The sequence below is a fragment of the Cherax quadricarinatus genome, chromosome 8 (genome assembly GCF_038502225.1).
Source record: "Cherax quadricarinatus isolate ZL_2023a chromosome 8, ASM3850222v1, whole genome shotgun sequence".
Lineage (NCBI taxonomy): Eukaryota > Metazoa > Arthropoda > Malacostraca > Decapoda > Parastacidae > Cherax > Cherax quadricarinatus.
In genome coordinates this window covers 3,508,758-3,533,905 of record NC_091299.1, presented here as the reverse complement: position 1 = coordinate 3,533,905, position 25,148 = coordinate 3,508,758, and the positions used below count along the sequence as shown (strand labels likewise).

General features: G+C 41.0%; 1 protein-coding gene across 18 annotated transcripts in view; it reads right to left on the bottom strand.

Annotated features, from left to right (window-relative positions):
- The window catches only part of LOC128685179 (serine/threonine-protein kinase WNK3), a 638,681-nt gene that overhangs the window by 233,969 nt on the left and 379,564 nt on the right, over positions 1-25,148 (bottom strand). For all 18 annotated transcript variants that reach the window (XM_070082765.1, XM_070082756.1, XM_070082764.1 and 15 more), the window contains 4 exons: positions 22,231-22,403; positions 15,936-16,156; positions 8,012-8,169; positions 6,885-6,973 (listed from right to left, as the gene is read on the bottom strand). In XM_070082765.1, coding sequence (XP_069938866.1) covers positions 6,885-6,973; positions 8,012-8,169; positions 15,936-16,156; positions 22,231-22,403 — 641 coding nt within the window. The remainder of the gene's footprint in view (positions 1-6,884; positions 6,974-8,011; positions 8,170-15,935; positions 16,157-22,230; positions 22,404-25,148) is intronic.

Below are 25,148 nucleotides of genomic sequence, written 5' to 3'. Positions count from 1 at the left end.
TTTCCTGTCAAATTGCTCCAGTCAATTTGTCTAAAGTTGAAGTCTCCCATTAGCACAACATTTTCGTATGTAGATGCCTTATGAATTTCGTCCCATAGAAGTTCACTGCACTTCCTATCAAGATTTGGGGGCCTGTAAATTACACCCAAGATTAGTTTTTCCATGACCCTCGAGAAGCTGTAACCAAACAGGTTCAGTGGCTGACGTTTCTAATTTTATATCTTGTCTAACAACAATTTAAACTGTCTCTGACATACATTGCTACTCCACCACCCTTCCTGTTGACCCTATCAGTGTTGTAATAATTTATAGCCTTGTATGTAACATTCAGAAGGCATCTCTCTATCTTTCAGATTGAGCCAGGTCTCTGTTATAGCAATAATATCTATGTTTCCTGCACTTGCAATTAATCTTAGCTCATCTATCTTATTTCTTACACTCCTGCTATTAGTATAGTAAACCTTAAGGGAGCTAGTCTCTTGCTGCCCTCTGCTGTCTCCCTTAGTTTGCTGACCTGATCCATTGTCTTCATTCATAACTTCATGATGAATGTCTTTTATACGTTTATTGTCTTCAACCCTAGTGTTGCAACCTACCCATTTCCCACATACACCCATACCTCTTTCTTCTATCAGTTTAAAATCCTAGGCATGTCAGCAATGGCTCTCTCGATCGAGTTCGCAAGTGCTACCACCCCTACCCCAGAGAGATGTGCCCCATCCCTTGCATACATATCATGTTTGCCATAAAAGTTGTCCCAGTTGTCAATGAATGGGATTACAAGTTCCCTGCAGTATCTGTCTAGCCAGCAATTTACATCAATCGCCCTAGACAACCACTCACTGCCCACGACCCTTCTAGGCAAGATGCTACATATGATTGGGACCCCAGTGGCCCAGTGGCCTGGTGGCTAAAGCTCCTGCTTCACACACAGAGGGCCTGGGTTCGATTCCCAGCGGGTGGAAACATTTCAACACATTTCCTTACACTTGTCCTGTTCACCTAGCAGCAAATAGGTATCTGGGTGTTAGTCAACTGGTGTGGGTCGCATCCTGGGGGACAAGATTGAGGACTCCAATGGAAATAAGTTAGACAGACCTCGATGATGCATTGACTTTCTTGGGTTATCCTGGGTGGGTAACCCTCCAGGGTTAAAAATACGAACAAAATCTTATCTTCCCTTAGACTTAATTAAATCTATAGCTGATCTGTACTTATCTAGCAGCTCTTCTCTCCTACCCTTCCCAATATAATTTCTGTCAGCATTGAGACAGATAATGGGCTTGTTCCCATTATCTAACATGGTATTATCCAACCTGTTGACTATGTCACCAACACCAGCTCCAGGGAAGCACACACTATCTCTCATCTTCTTAGTTCTATTACAGAAAGCATGGGCCATATATCTTACCTATGAGTCACCAACAACAAGAATTCGCTTATATTAGCACTGGAAGTAGTACCTTTACCTTCACTGGTCACTGAAGCACACTCATCCTGAAGAACAGAGAAGCGAATTCCTACCTTCAAATCTTCTCTCTTAACTTTCCTTATTTTGATGCTCCTCCCATTACTGGGAACAACTTGCCACTTGTAGCAGGTGCTGGACTGCACCTCACTGCTGGTAGCTGTTTCTACCTTCCCACCTACAGCCTCCTTGCAGCGAGTGACAGGCTACACCTCACTGCTAGAAGCCTCATTCCCTCAACCATTCCAGCCACCTCTCACTCACTCCCAAATCCATTGAGGTGAACCTTCAGCCTCCTAATTTCTTCCTGGAGGAGTAGGACTTTCTCGTACAACACTCCAACCTCAGATTTTAAAACACTGCAAGTAACTGTCCACATTAATCCCAAAAGCAGCTCAGGCAGGGTCTGTGACTTCACGTGACAACTGACCACTGCTAATGCGAATTTTGCTGCCTCAGCAATATTTACACATCAGCAATTTTGCCCACTTTGATTCCTACTTTAGGCCAATTACATTATTTCAGTTGACCAAATTCTTAGCTGTTTCACAGTTTCACTTTTATTTTATCGACTGAGCACAAGAAACTGCCCAATCAACTATTTCAACTACCCAATAAAGTGATCAGAAGTTGGTAATTTGGCAAATTTCACACAAAGTTTAATATGTTCCAATTTCAAAATAGGGTCTGGAATAAACAATGCAGGCATTCCTGGCACTAAAATAACATTTCCTCTGTTTATTAGTTACATTTCCAGGTTTTACAAATGAATTCCATTTTGATTTTTTATTCACATAAAGAATTTTTATTCACACCAAAAAATAGAAGATTTACTGTTACGCAATATTGTAATAATTTAATAAATAATATCACCGCATTTGTGAATGTACAGTGGACCCCTCGTTACCGTAATTAATCCGTTCCAGAGAGTGTGTGTTATACTGAATCTGACTTAATCCAAATTAATTTTCCCCCTAAGAAATAATGGAAATCCAATTAATCCGTTCCAGACACCCAAAAGTATTAAACAAAATCATATTTTTTTTACATTAAATATACATTTCCCTACACAGAAAACAATAAGACATGCAGAATAAAACATTACTAAAATGGCACTTACCTTTATTGAAGACTTATTGATGAGTGATGAGATGGGAGGAGGGGAGAGGATGGAGGTGTATTATTGTTTGGAAGGGGAATCCCCTTCCATAAAGACTTCAGGTACAATGTTCTTTTCTGGGGTTACTTCCCTTCTTTGTTTTTTAATGCCACTAGGAACAGCTTGAGAGTTACTGCACACCTGTGGCACTAAATATCTGATCAGAGAGCTCTGTTTCTGGCATCTCCTTAAGATTTCTCTAAAATGGGACACAACATTGTCATAGTAGATGTTGCCAGAATGGCCTGCAACAGCTGTGTCAGGGTGATGTTCATCCATAAATGTTTGCACATAAGAAAGAAGGAACACTGCAGCAGGCCTGTTGGCCCATACTAGGCAGGTCCCTCACAAACCATCCCACTAACAGAATCATATTTCCCCAACGAAATTTTCAATGCTTCCCAAGCAATAAGCTTCGATAATTCTATTCACCCATGCACAAGTCCCACTCAAATCATGTGTGTGGGGAAGTACCCTGGCTGGTGTTTGGGGAAGTACCCTGGCTGGTGTGTGTGGGTAAGTACCCTGGCTGGTGTGTGTGGGAAAGTACCCTGGCTGGTGTGTATGGGAAAGTACCCTGGCTGGTGTGTAGGGAAGTGCCCTGGCTGGTGTGTGGGGAAATACCATAGATGGTGTGTGGCGAAGAACCCTAGCTGGTGTGTGTGGGAAAGTACCCTGGCTGGTGTGTGTGGGGAAGTACTATGGCTGGTGTGTGTGGGAAAGTACTATGGCTGGTGTGTGGGGAAGTACCCTAGATGGTGTGTGGCAAAGTACCCTAGATGGTGTGTGGCGAAGTACCCTTGCTGGTGTGTGTGGGGAAGTACCCCGACTGGTGTGTGCTGTGTGTGGGGAAGTGCCCTGACTGGTGTGTGTGTGGGGAAGTACCCTGGCTGGTGTGTGTGGGGAAGTACCCTGGCTGGTGTGTGTGGGGAAGTACCCTGGCTGGTGTGTGTGGGGAAGTACCCTGGCTGGTGTGTGTGGGGAAGTACCCTGGCTGGTGTGTGTGGGGAAATACCCTGGCTGGTGTGTGTGGGGAAGTACCCTGGCTGGTGTGTGTGGGGAAGTACCCTGGCTGGTGTGTGTGGGGAAGTACCCTGGCTGGTGTGTGTGGGGAAGTACCCTGGCTGGTGTGTGGGGAAGTAACCTGGCTGGTGTGTGTGTGGAAAGTACTCTGGCTGGTGTGTGTGGGGAAGTACCCTGGCTGGTGTGTGTGGGGAAGTACCCTGGCTGGTGTGTATGGGGAAATACCCTGCCTGGTGTGTGTGGGGAAGTACCCTGGCTGGTGTGTGTGTGGGGAAGTACCCTGGCTGGTGTGTGGGGAAGTACCCTGGCTGGTGTGTGTGGGGAAGTACCCTGGCTGGTGTGTGTGGGGAAGTTCACTGGCTGGTGTGTGGGGAAGTAACCTGGCTGGTGTGTGTGTGGGAAGTACCCTGGCTGGTGTGTGTGGGGAAATACCCTGGCTGGTGTGTGTGGGGAAGTACCCCACACACACCAGCCAGGGTACTTACCCACACACACTTGCCAGGGTACTTCCCACACACCAGCCAGGGTACTTCCCACACACCAGCCAAGGTACTCTCCCACACTCCAGCCAAGGTACTCCCCCACACACCAGCCAGGGTACTTCCCCACACACCAGCCAGGGTGCTTCCCCACACACACCAGCCAGGGTACTTCCCCACACACACCAGCCAGGGTACTTCCCCACACACACCAGCCAGGGTACTTCCCCATACACACCAACCATGATACTTCCCCACACACACCAGCCAGAGTACTTCCCCACATGCTCCAGCCAGGGTACTTCCCCACATACCAACCAGGGTACTTCCCCACACACACCAGCCATGGTACTTCCCTGCACACCAGCCAGGGTGCTTCACCACACACTTCAGCCAGGGTACTTACCCACACACCAGCCAGGGTACTTACACACACACACACACCAGCCAGGGTACTTCCCCACAAACACCAGCCAGGGTACTTCCCCACACACCAGCCGGGGTACTTTCCCACACACCAGCCGGGGTACTTCCCCACACACACCAGTCGGGGTACTTCCCCACACACACCAGCAAGGGTACTTCGCCACACATCATCTAGGGTACTTCCCCACACACTAGTATGCCTTCTGGTCAATCAATTCAGCACAAGAAACTGCCCTTTCATTTATCAGAAGCATCCTATAAAGTGCCCAAAATTCAATAATTTCTTCACTTTTACACAAAATTCAACAAATTCCAGTTTAACCCTTTGAAGGTCCGTCCCGTAGTTCTACGGCTTTGAAGCCAGGGTCCAAGCCGTAGTACTACATCATGAGCTCAGCTCACTCAGAGAAGCTGTGAATAGTAAATTTAGGGCTAGATGTGAGTGAATGCATCTATATGGTAAGTGTGTACTGTATTAAACAAATCCTACGGCATGCAGTGCGTAATTAGAAAAAACTGCGAACATGTTTTTGGATTAGAAGAGCGACTTTGCGGTGTATTTTCATATGGTTTTTATGGTTATATTTGCAATTTCTTGGTCTTGTTTGATAGAATGGAAGATATATTACGGAAATAAAGATGTCTGATTGGTTTTAGTATTGAAAATAACTTGAAATTGAGCTCAAAGTAGCAGAAATGTTAAATTTTTGCTGATGTTCAAGAGTAAACAAATGACGTCACACGTACAATACATGTCAGCTGGTGGGCTTAATATACAGTGGACCCCTGGATTAAGACGTCAGGGCTTACATATGAGGAAATAGGTCTGTGTGTTAAGTGTGCACTATATAAAAAAAAATCCTGCAGCACGCAGTGCATATTGAGAAAAAACTGTGACCATGTTCATGGTGTAAAACCAACTTTGAGGTGTATTTTTGTATGTTTTTTATGACTGTATTCTCGTTTTTTTTTTGTCTCATTTGATAGAATGGAAGATGCATTACAGAAATAGATATTATTATGATTGGTTTCAAGACAGAAAGTACTTGAAATTGAGCTAAAAGTAGTGGAAATGCTCGATTTTTGCTGACGTTCAAGAATAAACAAGTGTCACCATCCAATACGTGTTCAACTGGCCAGTCTAACATGCAGTCACAAATGGGTTGACATTATTTATACAATTATTCCAATAATGCAGTAGTCTGCATAATAGTAACTCTTTGTTTTTTGTGTGAATAAAAATTCAAAATGGAAAGCAAGTGTAATATAAGAGGGGCATGGAGACATGACCAATGAACAGGAAAATGTTGTTTTAGTGCCAGGAAAGTCTGCATTGTTTATTCTGGACCCTATTTTGAAATTAGCATCTCTTGAAATTTGTGTGAAATTGGCCAAATTACCAACTTCTGACCACTTTATTAGGTAGTTGAAATAGGTAAATGCACAGTGTCTTGTACTCAGTCGACAGAATAGAAGGAATACTAGCAAAATAACTATGAGTTTGGTAGACTGGAACAATGGAATGGGCCAAAATTAGAGCGTAAAGTAGGTGAAATCGCCAATGTGTAAATATCATCGTTGGGTTAAATGTATTCTAATCTAACCATTCTATAATTCAGCAAAATCACTAATCCAGCACCCTACAGATCCTGATGGTGCCAGATTAGTGATGGTCAACCTGTACTACCATCTTGCCAATTGAGTGTGAAACTGAAACCTATAACTGTTTTACATGATGGTAGGATTGCTGGTGTTTCTTCTGTCTCATAAACATGCAAGGTTTCAGGTACGTCTTGCTGCTTCTACTTACACTTAGGTCACACTACACTTGTATGTACAAGCATATATATACACACCCTACTGTTTTTTCTATTTTCTTATTACTTCTTGTTCTTGTTTAATTCTTCTTATCTCCATGGGAAAGTGGAACAGAATTCTTCCTCCGTATGCCATGCATGTTGTAAGAGGTGACTAAATGCAAAGAGCAAGGGGCTAGTAACCCCTTCTCCTGTATACATTACTAAAGTTAAAGAGAGGAACTCATTTTTCTTTTTGAGTCACCCTGCCTTGGTGGGACATGGCTGGTTTGTTGGGGGAAAAAAAATTCATGTAAAGTGCTGCATGATGAAAGGGAAGAAAGAGACTGAGGTGTAAGGATGATGATAAGTTGATGAAACAAGCTGGTATCACTCAGGAAAGCAAAATAAAGTTGGTGTGCTCTCTGATAAAATGAGCCAGTAAACAAGATATGTTAAATGGCTCATACTAACATAGTCCACTGTTGAAGGTATTTCAAAAACTCTTAACTGAAAGAAAGGGTTCAACTTACCGTTCCTCATTATGTAATCTTGTACACCAGTCCACAATATATTTTACATCTTCATCTTCAATCTTGAGAAAACTCTGGGGCCGCACTCCCTGAAAAAAGTAAACATTTAGAATCTTTTAAATGCTTATTCCATTAACTGATAAATTTGTTCATTTTATTAAAAATTTTCTTTAAACAGACAGCAAGCTGTGCAAAAAAAGCTTTTCATAAAAGAATTTTGAGTAAGTTTACTTAATGTCTGTGATATACCTGTAACTGATTTCAAGAGTTGTTCTAACTCCCCCCCCCCCACACACACACACACACACACACACAGCCCAGCCTGGGGTCAGGCTTCTCTGCTGACCTTAAGCAAGTTTTGACTTTTCAGAATAAATCTAGAATTGCCCATTAATTATTATTTGAATACGATAGACAATCTAACTTTCAAAGACCCCCCTCATCCTCCTCCTCCTATTAGTCCATTAAATCAATAGTTCACTGTATTCATAGTAATGTTACCCAGAGTCCTGAGAGTGAGAAATAAAGTGCTCACATCCTGAACGAGAGGTGAGGATGTTGTAGTTCAGAGAGTCATTTGAATGAAGTTTGGAGAGTCAGCCGAGTTGTGATTTTTGTGCACTTCTAGTACGACAACTACTGAGTATATGTTAGTGAATGTTTCTTTTTATGGGTCATACTATCTTTGTGGGAGACAGCCAAAGTGGCTAAAAACAAGGAAAAAAAAAAAAAGATATGGATCAATTTCAGTGCAATCCATTACTTTATTCATTTCCACCTCAAACTGAAAATTTTGAAAGTGAATAAATTTCTCTATAAGGGGTGCAATACATTAGCACTTGAAGAGGCTAAGCTTATCACTTGGCTGAGATATTACTACATACAATACATGCATTAATTTTAGTTCACTGTGGGGTCAGCAGGCAAGCAGCAGACAAGCCTGGCCCATGACTGTGCTTTGGGAGAAGACAAACTCTCAGAACTCATCAAAGGTATATCAAAGGTAACTAATCCTCAGAAAGTGTGAAAAAAAATATATATTATCCCCTAAAGTTAAATTACAGCACAAATACTTCTTCAGATTACATACAGGTTACACACAGTAAAGAATGTGAACATTAACTGACCGTGGTAACCTTCTTGTAAATCTGAGCTGGGCCCGAGCACTCTTTGTATGGATACTCCAACGTTGCCATCTCCATCATACACATACCAAAGGCATAGACATCCACCATTTCATCATAATGTTCCTCGTATACCTCTGGGGCCATGAACTCTGGTGTGCCTGTAATACAAAAGAACAACACAGCTAATAAACCTTTTGTAAAGCCTATTCAAAAACAATGGAACTTGTACAATCCACAACTAAGATTATGACTTCCATAACAGTACAAAACAATCTGACATCAATACAAGATATCTAAAACTCCAGGAAATGTTCAAATGATGTGCAGGACTGTCTCAGAGTCAGTTCATTGTTTGGTAGTTAGTAGAGAAGACAACAGACACAGACTAGTAATGGAATCATCCACCACAATATGAGAATTGAATGGCTATGTTTGAAAAGTCAGAGATGCACTAAAATAATATCTAATTCTATCCAGAAGACACGTCAGTTAGACTGGGAAAGTAAAAATAAATGACCTCTCCAATCAGATCCACTGCAATTTCAGCTTAACACAATGAACATTGCAAAATAGGACAGCACAGTCGATATGCTAAACGGAAATAATGTAGAACGCTGTCTTCCGGAAGGAAGATGCAAATTAAAAGTCTATAACAACTACTGTAAGTTCTCCAAGGTGCGGTCTTAGCTGAGCAGAGACAGGTAGCCAAATGGGACTGGTAGCCTATGTCATGTCTGGTACTGACACTAACAGGAGCATCAGTTCACACAGAAGGTAAACAAAATGGCATAATGGGTGAATAAATTGTTTAATAGTCTATAACTGGTGTTAAAAAAACAGGTTGCTATTCCTGTCATGATTCATGGAACCTGAACACAAGAAATATAATTAACTTACACTGTTATGGAAACCAATCTTACTCACTGCAGCTTAATACCTGACTTGGCTTCCCATTTGTAAGCCTGATAAGTCCACCTGTTGTTACAAGTAAAGGCAGCACAACCCAGATGATCTATGTTTTTTTGAAAATGGCCTTATATATTAATAAGTCCCTATATTTTTTACTGGAAATATGCTGAAAAACCTCAAGACCAAAAAAAATATGCTCTTTTGATGCAAACAACACAACCTTCGTTCAATGTAGCTATTTTATATATACTAATGCCTTACATCACAGTTAGGAATCATATCAGTTTCCAAATTGCAAAGTCACACTAACAAAAAGGAGAGAAGGAGGGGGTATATATATAGGCCAGCACAGGGATGGGAGCAAGAGAGGTAGTAGTGGAGGTAGTAGTAGTGGTAGCAGAGTCAGTCAAATACTAAGAAAGAGGAGCACAGCAAGGGAGCTAGGAGCCCACAGAGGGTAGGAGCAAGAACACAGGGGGTGAAAAATAAAATAAAAATAATAAAGAAATACCCAAGGCAGAAGAAAGAAACCCCAAAGGAGAAAGAGGAAAGAGGTAAGGGGAAGAGGGAGAAGGGGAAAAAAGTATCAGGTTAAGTCACAGGTGTTCTAAAGTTTGGAGCATTTTACAATATAATGGGAAAGGAAGGTACCTACAGAGACAAAGACAGGACTGAAATTCATACAAGGAAAGTTGAGTATAAGGGAGGATTCAATCAAATGTGACTGTGAAAGTTAGAAGTAGGGTAGATAGTTTTAGCAGAAGACCAGTCAATAGGAAGACTGATCTCTGACATGACAGAAAAGAGCATTGTTGGTGTCGGCAAGCCTAACACTACTTTTGTGCTCCTTAAGTCTGTCAGAAAGAGATCAGTCAGTTTCTCCACAGTACCGAAGAGGACAGGAGGAACAAGAAATAGAGTAGACACCACGAGCATCTATAGAGGTATGAACTAGATTAGTGTGAAAAGTGTTAGTCTGGCAAAAAAGTAAGTTTGATGTCTAAGGAACGGAGTGAGTTGTTGAGATTAGAAAGACCGGAAATGTAGGGAAGGCAGTGGACAGAAGAGTTCCCAGGAGTAGAGAGTTTGGGAGAGAAGAAAGTTCATTTAGCACGTGAGAAGGCAGAGTCTATGAAATGGGAAGCATAGCCAAGACAGGAAAATGAATTATGAAAAGTGAAAATTTCTGATTCAAGGAATTGAGGATCATAAATGTGGAGAGTGCAAAGAAAGAGGGAGATAAGAACACTTTTCTTGACAGAGGAAGCATGAAAAGAAAAGTAGTGAATGTACATGCCACTGTGCATAAGCTTGCGGTACACAGAAAAGGCAAAACCTGTATCTGAGTGGTGGACATGAACATCAAGGAAAAGAAGCAAAGAATTAGATTCTCATTCAGCTTTCAACCTAATGGAAGGGGCAAGATTATTAAAAGCATCAAGAAATGGTTGGAAAAGACTAGAGTCATGAGGCCAAAGAGCAAAGATGTCATCTACATAGCAGGGCCAGAGTCTCATCTCAAACAGCCCTTGGTCTAAATTCTCCCTTACCGACTGTGTTACAAATCTGTTTTCTGTCACACTTTCTCAACTTGAGCTTGAACTTCTTGGTTTTGGTCTTTCCTCTGCCACTTTACCTACCCCTCGTACTGGTACTGACCTGATTAGCTCTTTTGATTCTTTTCATCAGTCTTACTCTCGTAATCTTCCGGACTTGTCCACTTTTTGTGGCGCTCTCCTTCCTGCTCTTGATAGCCTGTTTTCTAAGAACCACCACCTGCCGCTCCGCTATCAACTTGCCCTTTCTTTTCTTAAATCTAACGTTAACTTTGTCATACTCTCTTCTGACAAAGGTAATTCAGCAGTTATCCTTGATCACGAAGATTACTTCTGTAAAGCTATATCTTGTTCTCTGACTCATGTACCTACACTCCTCTCATTTCCAACCCTCTCGATCACATCAAGAGAACTTTCAACAAGAAACTAGGGACTCTCTCCGACCTCTGTCCTCCTGACTTTGACCTTGTTCAACGTTTTCGTGTCATCTGTCCCACTCGGCCCTATATCTATGGCCTTCTGAAAAAACTCATAAACCTGATATTCCTCTGCATCCCATCATGTCCTCTAGAGGTTCTGTCTCTTATTCTCTTGCTTCTTGGCTGGCAAAAACCCTCACTCCCTTTCTTGGTACTTTTTCTCCTGCCCACCTTTGCCACTCTCAAGACTTTATCGAACGGGTTCGCTTTCTCCCGACCTGTAAGATGCTTAGTCTTGACGTTGAGGCCCTCTTCACTAATGTCCCTCTTAATTATGACCTGAATTTTCTCAGAGAGAAGGCCAATGAAGGGTTACTTCATCTCCCTATACCTACTTATGTCTTTCTTGATCTTATCCACCTTTGTGTGGACTCAAATTCCTTACCCTTCCAAGGTAAATACAGTGGACCCCGCATAACGATTACCTCCGAATGCGATCAATTATGTAAGTGTATTTATGTAAGTGCGTTTGTACGTGTATGTTTGGGGGTCTGAAATGGACTAATATTTCTTATGGGAACAAATTCGGTCAGTGCTGGCACCTGAACATACTTCTGGAGTGAAAAAATATCGTTAACCGGGGGTCCACTGTACACCTACCATCCGACTTACGACCTGCTCGACATACGACCACTCGACTTCCCAAATTTCTGGGAAATAAACAACTATTTGTGTTGCACACAGTGTTTATCCTAAACCTTACAATATAAAATACAGTACTAACAGCATAAAAAGTAAAGAAAAACATGAAATACCAAAATGAACCAATAAAATAAAGTCATTACAAAAATGTGATGCTGATATTCAGTAGTAAAGTTCAACTTACGTCCATTTCGACTTAAGATCGGTTTCTTGGAACCGAACTCGGTCGTAAGTCGGATGGTAAGTGTATTATTCTCAAACCTTTGGTGTTGCTATGGGCTCTCCTCTATTTCCTGTTCTTGCTAATCTTCACATGGAATACTTCGAAACTGTTCTTCTTCCTACTATTGATGTGCGCCCTTCACTCTGGCTCCGCTATGTAGATGACATCTTTGCTCTTTGGCCTCGTGACTCTACTCTCTTCCAACAATTTCTTGATGCTCTTAATAATCTTGCCCCTTCCATTAAGTTTAAAGCTGAATGGGAATCTAATTCCTTGCTTCCTTTCCTTGATGTTCATGTCCACTGTTCAGGTAAAGGTTTTGCCTTTTCCGTGTGCAGCAAGCCTGTGCACAGTGACATGTACATTCACTACTCTTCTTATCATGCTTCCTCTGTCAAGAAAAGTGTTCTGATCTCCCTCTTTCTCCATGCTCTCCACATCTGTGATCCTCATCCTCAGTTTCTTGAATCAGAAATTTCCACACTTCATAATTCATTTTCCCGTCTTGGCAACCATTCCCATTTCATAGACTTTGCCTTCTCACGTGCTAAATGGACTTTCTTCTCTCCCAAACTTTCTACTCCTGGGAACTCTCCTGTCCTCTGCCTTCCTACATTTCCCGTCTTTCTAATCTCTACAACTCTCTCCATTCCTTAGACATCAAACTTACTTTTTGCCAGACTAACACTCTTCACACTAATCCAGTTCATATCTCTCCTCCCTCTATATATGCAACTGGTGTCTACTCTATTTCTTGTTCCTCCTGTCCTCTTCAGTACCTTGGAGAAACTGGCCGATCTCTTTCTGACAGACTTAGGGAGCACGAAAGTAGTGTTAGGCTTGCCGACATCAACAATGCTTTTTCTGTCATGTCAGAGATAACAGTCATCCTACTGACTGATCTTCTGCTAAAACTGCTTACCCTGCTTCTAACTTTCAAAGTCGCCATTTGGTTGAATCCTCCCTTATACACAACTTTCCTTGTATGAATCTTTCCCACTATACAGTGGTATCCCGAGTTTCGGCCATAATTCGTTCCAGAAGGCTGTACGAGTGCTGTTACCGAACAAATTTCTTCCCATAAGGAATAATGTAAATTAGATTAGTCCGTTTTAGACCCCAAAAATACACTTACAAAAGCACTTACAATAATACGCTTACATAAATGTTCGAGTTGGGAGCTGTATGAAACTCGGGGTACCACTGTATTGCAAAATGCTCCAAACTTCAGAGCACCCGTGACTTAACCCGATTCTTTTTTCCCCCTTCTCCCTCTTCCCCTTTCCTCTTTTTCCTTTGGGTTTTCTTTCTTCTGCCTTGGGTATTTGGTCTTTATTATTATTTTATTATTTTTTTTTTTTTATCACACTGGCCGATTCCCACCAAGGCAGGGTGCCCCGAAAAAGAAAAACTTTCACCATCATTCACTCCATCACTGTCTTGCCAGAAGGGTGCTTTACACTACAGTTTTTAAACTGCAACATTAACACCCCTCCTTCAGAGTGCAGGCACTGTACTTCCCATCTCCAGGACTCAAGTCCGGCCTGCCGGTTTCCCTGAACCCCTTCATAAATGTTACTTTGCTCACACTCCAACAGCACGTCAAGTATTAAAAACCATTTGTCTCCATTCACTCCTATCAAACACGCTCACACATGCCTGCTGGAAGTCCAAGCCCCTCGCACACAAAACCTCCTTTACCCCCTCCCTCCAACCTTTCCTAGGCCGACCCCTACCCCGCCTTCCTTCCACTACAGACTGATACACTTTTGAAGTCACTCTGTTTCGCTCCATTCTCTCTACATGTCCGAACCACCTCAACAACCCTTCCTCAGCCCTCTGGACAACAGTTTTGGTACCCCCGCACCTCCTCCTAACTTCCAAACTACGAATTCTCTGCATTATATTCACACCACACATTGCCCACAGACATGACATCTCCACTGCCTCCAGTCTTCTCCTCGCTGCAACATTCATCACCCATGCTTCACACCCATGTAAGAGCGTTGGTAAAACTATACTCTCATACATTCCCCTCTTTGCCTCCAAGGACAAAGTTCTTTGTCTCCACAGACTCCTAAGTGCACCACTCACCCTTTTCCCCTCATCAATTCTATGATTCACCTCATCTTTCATAGACCCATCCGCTGACACGTCCACTCCCAAATATCTGAATACATTCACCTCCTCCATACTCTCTCCCTCCAATCTGATATCCAATCTTTCATCACCTAATCTTTTTATCCTCATAACCTTACTCTTTCCTGTATTCACTTTTAATATTCTTCTTTTGCACACCCTATCAAATTCATCCACCAATCTCTGCAACTTCTCTTCAGAATCTCCCAAGAGCACAGTGTCATCAGCAAAGAGCAACTGTGACAACTCCCACTTTATGTGTGATTCTTTATCTTTTAACTCCACGTCTTTTGCCAAGACCCTCGCATTTACTTCTCTTACAACCCCATCTATAAATATATTAAACAACCATGGTGACATCACACATCCTTGTCTAAGGCCTACTTTTACTGGGAAATAATTTCCCTCTTTCCTACATACTCTAACTTGAGCCTCACTATCCTTGTAAAAACTCTTCACTGCTTTCAGTAACCTACCTCCTACACCATACACCTGCAACATCTGCCACATTGCCCCCCTATCCACCCTGTCATACGCCTTTTCCAAATCCATAAATGCCACAAAGACCTCTTTAGCCTTATCTAAATACTGTTCACTTATATGTTTCACTGTAAACACCTGGTCCACACACCCCCTACCTTTCCTAAAGCCTCCTTGTTCATCTGCTATCCTATTCTCCATCTTACTCTTAATTCTTTCAATAATAACTCTACCATACACTTTACCAGGTATACTCAACAGACTTATCCCCCTATAATTTTTGCACTCTCTTTTGTCCCCTTTTCCTTTATACAAAGGAACTATGCATGCTCTCTGCCAATCCCTAGGTACCTTACCCTCTTCCATACATTTATTAAATAATTGCACCAACCACTCCAAAACTATATCCCCACCTGCTTTTAACATTTCTATCTTTATCCCATCAATCCCGGCTGCCTTACCCCCTTTCATTTTACCTACTGCCTCACAAACTTCCCCCACACTCACAACTGGCTCTTCCTCACTCCTACAAGATGTTATTCCTCCTTGCCCTATACACGAAATCACAGCTTCCCAATCTTCATCAACATTTAACAATTCCTCAAAATATTCCCTCCATCTTCCCAATACCTCTAACTCTCCATTTAATAACTCTCCTCTTCCATTTTTAACTAACAAATCCATTTGTTCTCTAGGCTTTCTTAACTTGTTAATCTCACTCCAAAACTTTTTCTTATTTTCAACAAAATTTGTTGATAACATCTCACCCACTCTCTCATTTGCTCTCTTTTTACATTGCTTCACCATTTATTATTATTATTATTTTATTTTCCCCCCACCCGTGTTCTTGCTCCTACCCTCTGTGGACCCCTAGCTCCCATGCAGTGTTCCTCTTTCTTAGTATTTGACTGACTCCACTACCACGACTACTACTTCCTCTCTTGCTCCCATCCCTGTCTACTGGCCTATATATACTCCCTCCTTCTCTCCTTTTTGTTAGTGTGACTTTGTAAATGGTCAAAGTTGGACCAAAACGTCGTCATTGTGTGGGTACTGTGCCAGTCACAGTATTGTGCCTTGTTTTGTTATCAATAGTCTGTACACTCTAATAATGAACCATTTGATATTATTGGACAAAACAACAGTGTCGCTGCAATTGCTACACCTCACCCCTCACATTACCGATGTTGCTAGAGAACAGAACAATAAGAACATAGAACAGGATACACTTAACTGTAAATGTACTGTGATTAATCCCTCCTACACAAAAGCAAGTAACTACATTTTGCTTCAATCATTATCAGGAGGCTAGATTTTTAACTGAACGAAGTAATATTCTTAGTACATTACAGGTTGTCATTCGTTAACATCAGACATGAAAAGATTCCTTATAAATTTAACCTTAGTTAAATTTAAAAAATGAGGGTATAACAACAATTTTGAATCCTTAGAAAAATAATGTACCGTACAAAAAATAATTATAAAATCAAACTTACCAATTACTGATTTAGCACATGATCTATTTTTAAGTGTGGCAAGCCCTAGATCTCCAATTTTTACAGAGCCTGTTGTTCCGGTGACAAAAATGTTGTCGCACTTGAGATCTCGATGTATGATGGGAGGAGAACGTGAGTGAAGAAACTGTAGCCCCTTTAATATCTGCCGGCACCAGCTTTTCAGTACCTTTAGGTTGACCTTCCGTAAACGACGTAGATATCTGAAGAGCAGTTAACACATCATTCATAAAGTATACTGCATGTGATGCATAGTTTATTTTTAATAATAATGAGCATTGGAAATGAACAATTTTGAGACAAAGTTGCAATTAATATGACTTTAATAACTACTATATTATATACAGTACAATATGTATGAGGATAGTGAGGCTCAGGTTAGGGTGTGTAGAAGAGAGGGAGAATACTTCCCGGTAAAAGTAGGTCTTAGACAGGGATGTGTAATGTCACTATGGTTGTTTAATATATTTATAGATGGGGTTGTAAAAGAAGTAAATGCTAGGGTGTTCGGGAGAGGGGTGGGGTTAAACTATGGGGAATCAAATTCAAAATGGGAATTGACACAGTTACTTTTTGCTGATGATACTGTGCTTATGGGAGATTCTAAAGAAAAATTGTAAAGGTTAGTGGATGAGTTTGAGAATGTGTCTAAAGGTAGAAAGTTGAAAGTGAACATAGAAAAGAGTAAGGTGATGAGGGTATCAAATGATTTAGATAAAGAAAAATTGGATATCAAATTGGGGAGGAGGAGTATGGAAGAAGTGAATGTTTTCAGATACTTGGGAGTTGACGTGTTGGCGGATGGATTTATGAAGGATGAGGTTAATCATAGAATTGATAAGGGAAAAAAGGTGAGTGGTGCGTTGAGGTATATGTAGAGTCAAAAAACGTTATCTATGGAGGCAAAGAAGGGAATGTATGAAAGTATAGTAGTACCAACACTCTTATATGGATGTGAAGCTTGGGTGGTAAATGCAGCAGCGAGGAGACGGTTGGAGGCAGTGGAGATGTCCTGTCAAAGGGCAATGTGTGGTGTAAATATTATGCAGAAAATTCGGAGTGTGGAAATTAGGAGAAGGTGTGGAGTTAATAAAAGCATTAGTCAGAGGGCAGAAGAGGGGTTGTTGAGGTGGTTTGGTCATTTAGAGAGAATGGATCAAAGTAGAATGACATGGAAAGCATATAAATCTATAGGGGAAGGAAGGAGGGGTAGGGGTCGTCCTCGAAAGGGTTGGAAAGAGGGGGTAAAGGAGGTTTTGTGGGCGAGGGGCTTGGGCTTCCAGCAAGCGTGCATGAGCGTCTTAGATAGGAGTGAATGGAGACGAATGATACTTGGGACCTGACGATCTGTTGGAGTGTGAGCAGGGTAATATTTAAAGTAAAAGGACACAAGTGCAACTAATGTGACATTTATTGTGGCAACGTTTCGCTCTCCAGGAGCTTTATCAAGCCATTACAAACAATACATGGACACAGAGGGTATATAAAGGCTCAGAGTGAGGTGAATACTAGTGAGGTACCATTTCGATGTTCACTAGTGGTAGTAGTAGTAGTGGTAGTGACAAAAGTAATACAATATGGTAGAGCAATTAATTCGTACATGAGTAAAAGGATATAAAAGCTATTACCATATTGTATTACTTTTGTCACTACCACTACTACTACTACTACTACTACCACTAGTGAACATCGAAATGGTACCTCACTAGTATTCACCTCACTCTGAGCCTTTATATACCCTCTGTGTTCATGTATTGTTTGTAATGGCTTGATAAAGCTCCTGGAGAGCGAAACGTTGCCACAATAAATGTTACATTAGTTGCACTTGTGCCCTTTTACTTTACATATTGTCGGTAATTCTACCAACTTTATTACAGGGTAATATTTAGTGAAGGGATTCAGGGAAACCGGTTATTTTCATATAGTCGGACTTAAGTCCTGGAAATGGGAAGTACAATGCCTGCACTTTAAAGGAGGGGTTTGGGATATTGGCAGTTTGGAGGGATATGTTGTGTATCTTTATACGTATATGCTTCTAAACTGTTGTATTCTGAGCACCTCTGCAAAAACAGTGATAATGTGTGAGTGTGGTGAAAGTGTTGAATGATGATGAAAGTATTTTCTTTTTGGGGATTTTCTTTCTTTTTTGGGTCACCCTGCCTCGGTGGGAGACGGCCGACTTGTTGAAAAAAAAAAAAAATGTATAGTTGAAGTACATGCTTGTTTTACATGATGGTAGGATTGCTGGTGTCTTTTTTCTGTCTCATAAACATGCAAGATTTCAGGTACGTCTTCCTACTTCTACTTGCACTTAGGTCACACTACACTTGCCTGTACAAGCATATATACACACCTCTGAGTTTTCTTCTATTTTCTTACTAGTTCTTGTTCTTGTTTATTTCCTCTTATCTCCATGGGGAAGTGGAATAGAATTCTTCCTCCGTAAGCCATGTGTGTCGTAAGAGGCAACTAAAATGGTGGGAGCAAGGGGCTAGTAACCCCTTCTGATGTATACATTACTAAAGTTACAAAGAGAAACTTTTGTTTTTCTTTTTGGGCCACCCTGCTTCAGTGGGAAATGGCCATTTTGTTGAAAGAATGAAAGAAGAATGTATAGTTGAACTCCTAAATTCCAGAGCTTCACAATTCAAAAGATGTGATCATAAAATGTTTTTAGCAAAGGGAATATCTAACCATTAGTTTTCTTTCACACTGTGCTCACCATCCAGCCACTGCAGAAGGAACCAGGACAATACAGCAGTGAGAATAATCAATAAATCATATAAAATAAACATTAAGTGAGATTCTTATTAACCCTTAAACTGTCCATACATAGATTTACGTTCACCCGTGTAGTGCTCCGAATGTAGATCTACATTTTATTTTACATGCTTTTAAATGTATAACAAAAAAATGCAGATCTATGTTCAGAATGCTACAAAATGTTTTCATTTTCTGAAGATTTGTCTCTAACTTATAGTACAACTAACTATCTGGAGTGCCAGAAATGTTTGGCAACACCAGTGTATTCCTTGAAATGGGAAAGTGTGAAGAACAGGAAGGGAAGAAGAAAGAAAGATGAGAAGGGAAAAAAGGGTGATAAGAGGGACAAAGAGAGGGAAGAAAAGGGAGATATGGAAAGAAAAACAGTGTGAGGGGGTAGCAAGGAGTGATAGTTTAATCTTTTATTCCAGAATGTTCTTCATCACTATAGAGATTACTTGTAGATAAGTTTTAAGGATCACTGTCCTTGTGGCCTGGTCCCAGCCTAGTCGCTGACTTGACTGACCAGGCTGTTGGTGCTAGCTGCATGCATTCCAATGTAGGCACCATACCCCAGCTGATCAAGAACTATCTTGACAAACTTATCAAGTGCCCTCTTAAATACAGCTAGGGATTTGTTGGTAATTCCCCTTATGCATGAGAAAAAAGTATTGAGTTTTGGTCCCTTTACATTTATTGAATTGTCTTAGTGCACTCAATATGCCCATTTTTCATTCGAGTTATTTTGTACCATCTGCCAAGCCTCTTACTTTTGCAGGGGTGATTTCAGTGTGCAGATTTGGAACAAATTCCTCTAGAATTTTCCAGGGGTAAAATATCATGGATCCTTCTCACCTACATTTCTAGCAACACAGCTCAAGGGACTTCCAGCATTGCCAGTAATTAGGTTCTTAACTGAATTTATATGGATAGTGAAAGTTCTCTGATCATACTCCAGCTCTACAATTCTGAGTGCCTTGAAAAGGGCTGTTAGTATGCAGCATTATTCCAGCCTATAGAGAACTACATAGTGACTTCAGTACTATACTGTCACTAGCTTACCATCTCTTATTTTGAAGGTTCCAGTTATCCAGTCAATCATTTCCCTTGTAGCAGTGGATTCTTATTACTATATTATTATTATTAAAATGATCATAGATAATTAAAACTGGAAATCAACTTAAGTGAACTATGCAGTGACCATGTGAGCAATACATTCGAGTAACTCACATTCAAAATCTACTGAAATAAAATATTTTCAGTCTACTAGAGATACTCCTCAGTGCCTGAGCAAGGTCTCTAGTAAATGGAAAACATTGACATTATTTCTGTACTTCTGAATAAGGGTTACTCAAATGTATTCATTCAGTAATAAAGCAAGACATAATAGTCAACAGTTTTGAAGTTTCATTGAATACTGCCCAACAATGTGTTCATTATAAGCAGTTTAGGTTCAAGTTATACTATATATACTGTACAGTGGACCCCCGCATAACGATTACCTCCGAATGCGACCAATTATGTAAGTGTATTTAAGTAAGTGCGTTTGTATGTGTATGTTTGGGGGTCTGAAATGGACTAATCTACTTCACAATATTTCTTATGGGAACAAATTCGGTCAGTACTGGCACCTGAACATACTTCAGGAGTGAAAAAATATCGTTAACCGGGGTTCCACTGTACTTGGTATGGTATTAACCCTCTGACTGTTTCAGTCGTATATATACGTCTTACGAGCCACCATGTTTGACGTACATATACTCAAAAATTCTAGCGGCTTCAAATCAAGCAGGAGAAAGCTGGTAGGCCCACATGTGAGAGAATGGGTCTGTGTGGTCAGTGTGCACCATATAAAAAAAAATCCTGCAGCACACAGTGCATTCTGAGAAAAAAAAAACAACCGTGTTTTTTGGATTAAAACGCTGACTTTGTGGTGTAGTTTCGTATAGTATTTATGATTGTATTATCGTTTTCTTGGTCTCATTTGATAGAATGGAAAACATATTATAGAAATAGAGGTGATTTTGATTGGTTTTACTATGAAAAGAACCTTGAAATGAAGCTCAAAGTAGGGGAAATGTTTGATTTTTCCCGATGTTCAAAAGTAAACAAATGATGTCATTTTCCAATAAATGTCCAACTAGCCATTCTAATATGCAGTCATGAATGGGTTGACATTATTTATACAATTATTAAAATACTGCAGTAGTCTGCATAACAATAAATCTTCTATTTTTTGTTTGAATAAAAATTCAAAATAGAAAGCAAAATAGAAAGCAAGTCTCCAGGCCCCAGAGGGGCCTGGAGACGTGACTGATGAACAAAGAAAATGTTATTTTAGAGCCAGGAATTTCTGCCTTGTTCATTCTGAACCCTATTTTGAAATTGGCATATTTAATTTGCGTGAAATTGGCCAAATTGCAAATTTCTGACCATGTTATTGGGTAGTTGTGAACGGTAAATGGGCAGTTTCTTGAACTCAATCGATGGAACAAATGGAGTTCTAAAGAAACAGCTATGAGTTTGGTCGACTGGAACAATGGAATTAGCTGAAAATAGGGCTCAAAGTGGGCGAAATCGCCGATTCGTAAATATCGCCAAGGTTGCTAACTTCGCGAGAGCGTAATTCCATAAGTTTTCCATAAAATTTCATTCCTTTGGTGTCATTACTATCAGGAAAAGATTCTCTATCATTTCAAAAGATTTTTTTTTTTTTTTTTCAAAAATTTTTCGACACCAAGAGACACCTCAGGATTTGGGGTTGCGACAGTCAAGGGGTTAACTCATGCATTATATACAGTGTTAAATACTCAAATGCAATATGAGCTGATATCTGTAACAGAGCACTGCCATAACATCGACCATTGCAAACCAGCAGTGATGTAATATTTATAACTGAGCACTGCCATAACAACCATAAATTAAGAATACAGTGCTGACTTATAATTTATGTCAGCACTGAGTATTTGGTTGGTTTCCTGGAGATGATTCTCTTTTAAGTTAGAGAGCACTACATGTCTGCTGTAGCCTAACTCATCATGACCACTGAGCTACGTCTGCTATAATCTGGGTACTGTGCTATGTCTGCAGTAGCTTGACTTATCAGTGGTATCGAGCTCAGTTTGCTGTAGCTTGACATAAATTATAAGAAGTACAGTATCTCATTTTGGTTAACCAAATCACTGCAGACAACTGAATGTCAAGTAATCACTGTGTAAGCATTTCAAAGAAAACTTGTTCTCTCATTATCACTATTATTATTCAGGGAAGAAGACGAGAATTACTGTACTTTCTGTGGAGTGAAAAATGTAAGAATAAAAATCAGAAAACAGTGGCTGAAACAAGTAAAACACACACAGTACATACAAACGAAAACTGGAAATTAAAACATGACAAAATTTCAGTCTATTCTGGCCAATTATCAAGTTGCATCCATGATGAGCTGAAGTGCTGTCCTGTTTAAATTTCTAATTTTCAGAATATAATATGAAGGTCAAAGTGGCAAGGCACTCACTGTTTGAGAGTGCCAGATGTCATGAGCTCGGTGACAAGGACAATACATCGACGCTTGGCATTGTGCACCTCCCAATAGTCATAGAAACGCACTATGTTGGGATGCTGAAGGCCCTTCAGCATTTCTGCCTCCTCTCGAAACCTCAACCGCTCATTCTTGTTCCATTTACGCTCCTGAGGAAAAAAAAAATCAAAAGTTTAGAACTGTGGCATATATAATATTGTACTATATACAATACAGTGGAACTTTGACTTACGAGTGTCCCAACATACGCGTTTTTTGAGATACGAGCTGTCACTCGGTCAATTTTTTGCTCTGAGTTACAAGCCAGCTCCCCCCCCCCACTTCCCCCTCAATGCACAACCTGCACACCTCACTTGTTTACCTATGATTTCATGCTTTAATTCCATGGCAATCATCCTCTTTTTCTTCTCAGCACTGCCCTTTACACTTACTTTCTAAGGACCCATGCTTAGAAAAACAAAATTTGGCCAAATGACTGTGGAGATTTCAAAGTGAAACCTTTACTGATGTATCACTCTGAAAATCCCAGTGTGTTCAAGAAAAACCATGTTGCCAAGAGTAAATTGTGCGATAGTGGAAGGCTAACAAGGGAAATTTTCACTGAGTGGGTCAATGAAGTGTTTGGCCCGAGTGTGAAGAAATACCTCCTGGAAAATCAATTGCAACTCAAGTGCCTCCTGGTAATGGACAATGCTCCTGCTCATCCTCCAGACTAAGAAGACCAATTATTGGAGGAGTTTAGTTTCACCACAGTGAAGTTATTATTATTTTTTTTTATTATCACACTGGCCGATTCCCACCAAGGCAGGGTGGCCCAAAAAAGAAAAACTTTCACCATCATTCACTCCATCACTGTCTTGCCAGAAGGGTGCTTTACACTACAGTTTTTAAACTGCAACATTAACACTCCTCCTTCAGAGTGCAGGCACTGTACTTCCCATCTCCAGGACTCAAGTCCGGCCTGCCGGTTTCCCTGAATCCCTTCATAAATGTTACTTTGCTCACACTCCAACAGCACGTCAAGTATTAAAAACCATTTGTCTCCATTCACTCCTATCAAACACGCTCACGCATGCCTGCTGGAAGTCCAAGCCCCTCGCACACAAAACCTCCTTTACCCCTCCCTCCAACCTTTCCTAGGCCGACCCCTACCCCGCCTTCCTTCCACTACAGACTGATACACTCTTGAAGTCTCACTGTTTCGCTCCATTCTCTCTACATGTCCGAACCACCTCAACAACCCTTCCTCAGCCCTCTGGACAACAGTTTTGGTAATCCCGCACCTCCTCCTAACTTCCAAACTACGAATTCTCTGCATTATATTCACACCACACATTGCCCTCAGACATGACATCTCCACTGCCTCCAGCCTTCTCCTCGCTGCAACATTCATCACCCATGCTTCACACCCATATAAGAGCGTTGGTAAAGCTATACTCTCATACATTCCCCTCCTTGCCTCCAAGGACAAAGTTCTTTGTCTCCACAGACTCCTAAGTGCACCACTCACCCATTTCCACTCATCAATTCTATGATTCACCTCATCTTTCACAGACCCATCCGCTGACACGTCCACTCCCAAATATCTGAATACATTCACCTCCTCCATACTCTCCCTCCAATCTGATATCCAATCTTTCATCACCTAATCTTTTTGTTATCCTCATAACCTTACTCTTTCCTGTATTCACTTTTAATTTTCTTCTTTTGCACACCCTACCAAATTCATCCACCAATCTCTGCAACTTCTCTTCAGAATCTCCCAAGAGCACAGTGTCATCAGCAAAGAGCAACTGTGACAACTCCCACTTTATGTGTGATTCTTTATCTTTTAACTCCATGCCTTTTGCCAAGACCCTCGCATTTACTTCTCTTACAACCCCATCTATAAATATATTAAACAACCATGGTGACATCACATATCCTTGTCTAAGGCCTACTTTTACTGGGAAATAATTTCCCTCTTTCCTACATACTCTAACTTGAGCCTCACTATCCTCGTGAAGTTCTTGCCCCTTAATACCACTCCTCTCATCCAGTCCATGGACCAGCAGGTCATTTCAAACTTCAAAAAACTACACCAAAGCAATGTTTCAAAGGTGCTTTGAAGTGACCTTGGACACTGAACTGACCCTAAGAGAATTCTGGAGGAATCACTTCAATATCCTCAATTGCATAAGCCTTATAGATATGGCTTGGCAGGAAGTGACTTCCAGGACAATGAACTCTGCTTGGAGAAAATTGTGGCCAGAATGTGTCCAAGAGAAGGATTTTGAAGGATTTGAGGGTGACCCTGGCAACCCTACGCCTGTTGTGGAATCTATTGTGACTTTGGGGTTGGATGTGAGTGGCCAGGATGTGGAAGAGTTAGTAGATGACCACAGAGAAGTGTTAACCACAGAAGAGCTGCAACACCTTCAACCGGAACAACAACAGATCGCAGCTGAGGAAGAGAGAGGGAAGAAAGTGCCTTCTTCAGTGATTAAGGACATCTGTGCAAAGTGGAGTGAGGAACAAAGTTTTATGGAGAAATATCACCCTAACAAAGCTGTTGCAAGCCGTGACTGCAACATGTTCAATGACAATGTCATGTCCCATTTTAGGCAAATCTTAAGAGACGCCAGAAACAGACCTCTCTGGGCAGATTTTTTCTGCGACAGTGGTACAGTGACTCTCCAGCTGGTCCTAGTGCCAGTAAAAGACAAAGAACGGAAGTAACCCCGGACAGGGACTTGATATCTGAAGTCCTTATGGAAAGGGATTCTAATTCCAAACAAACTCTCCTCCCTCTCCCCTCCTTGCCATCTTCCATATGCAAACAAGAGCCTTCAATAAAGGTTAAAGTGATTTAAATGTTCATTTATCAATTTCATTAGTGCTTTATATTTATTTCC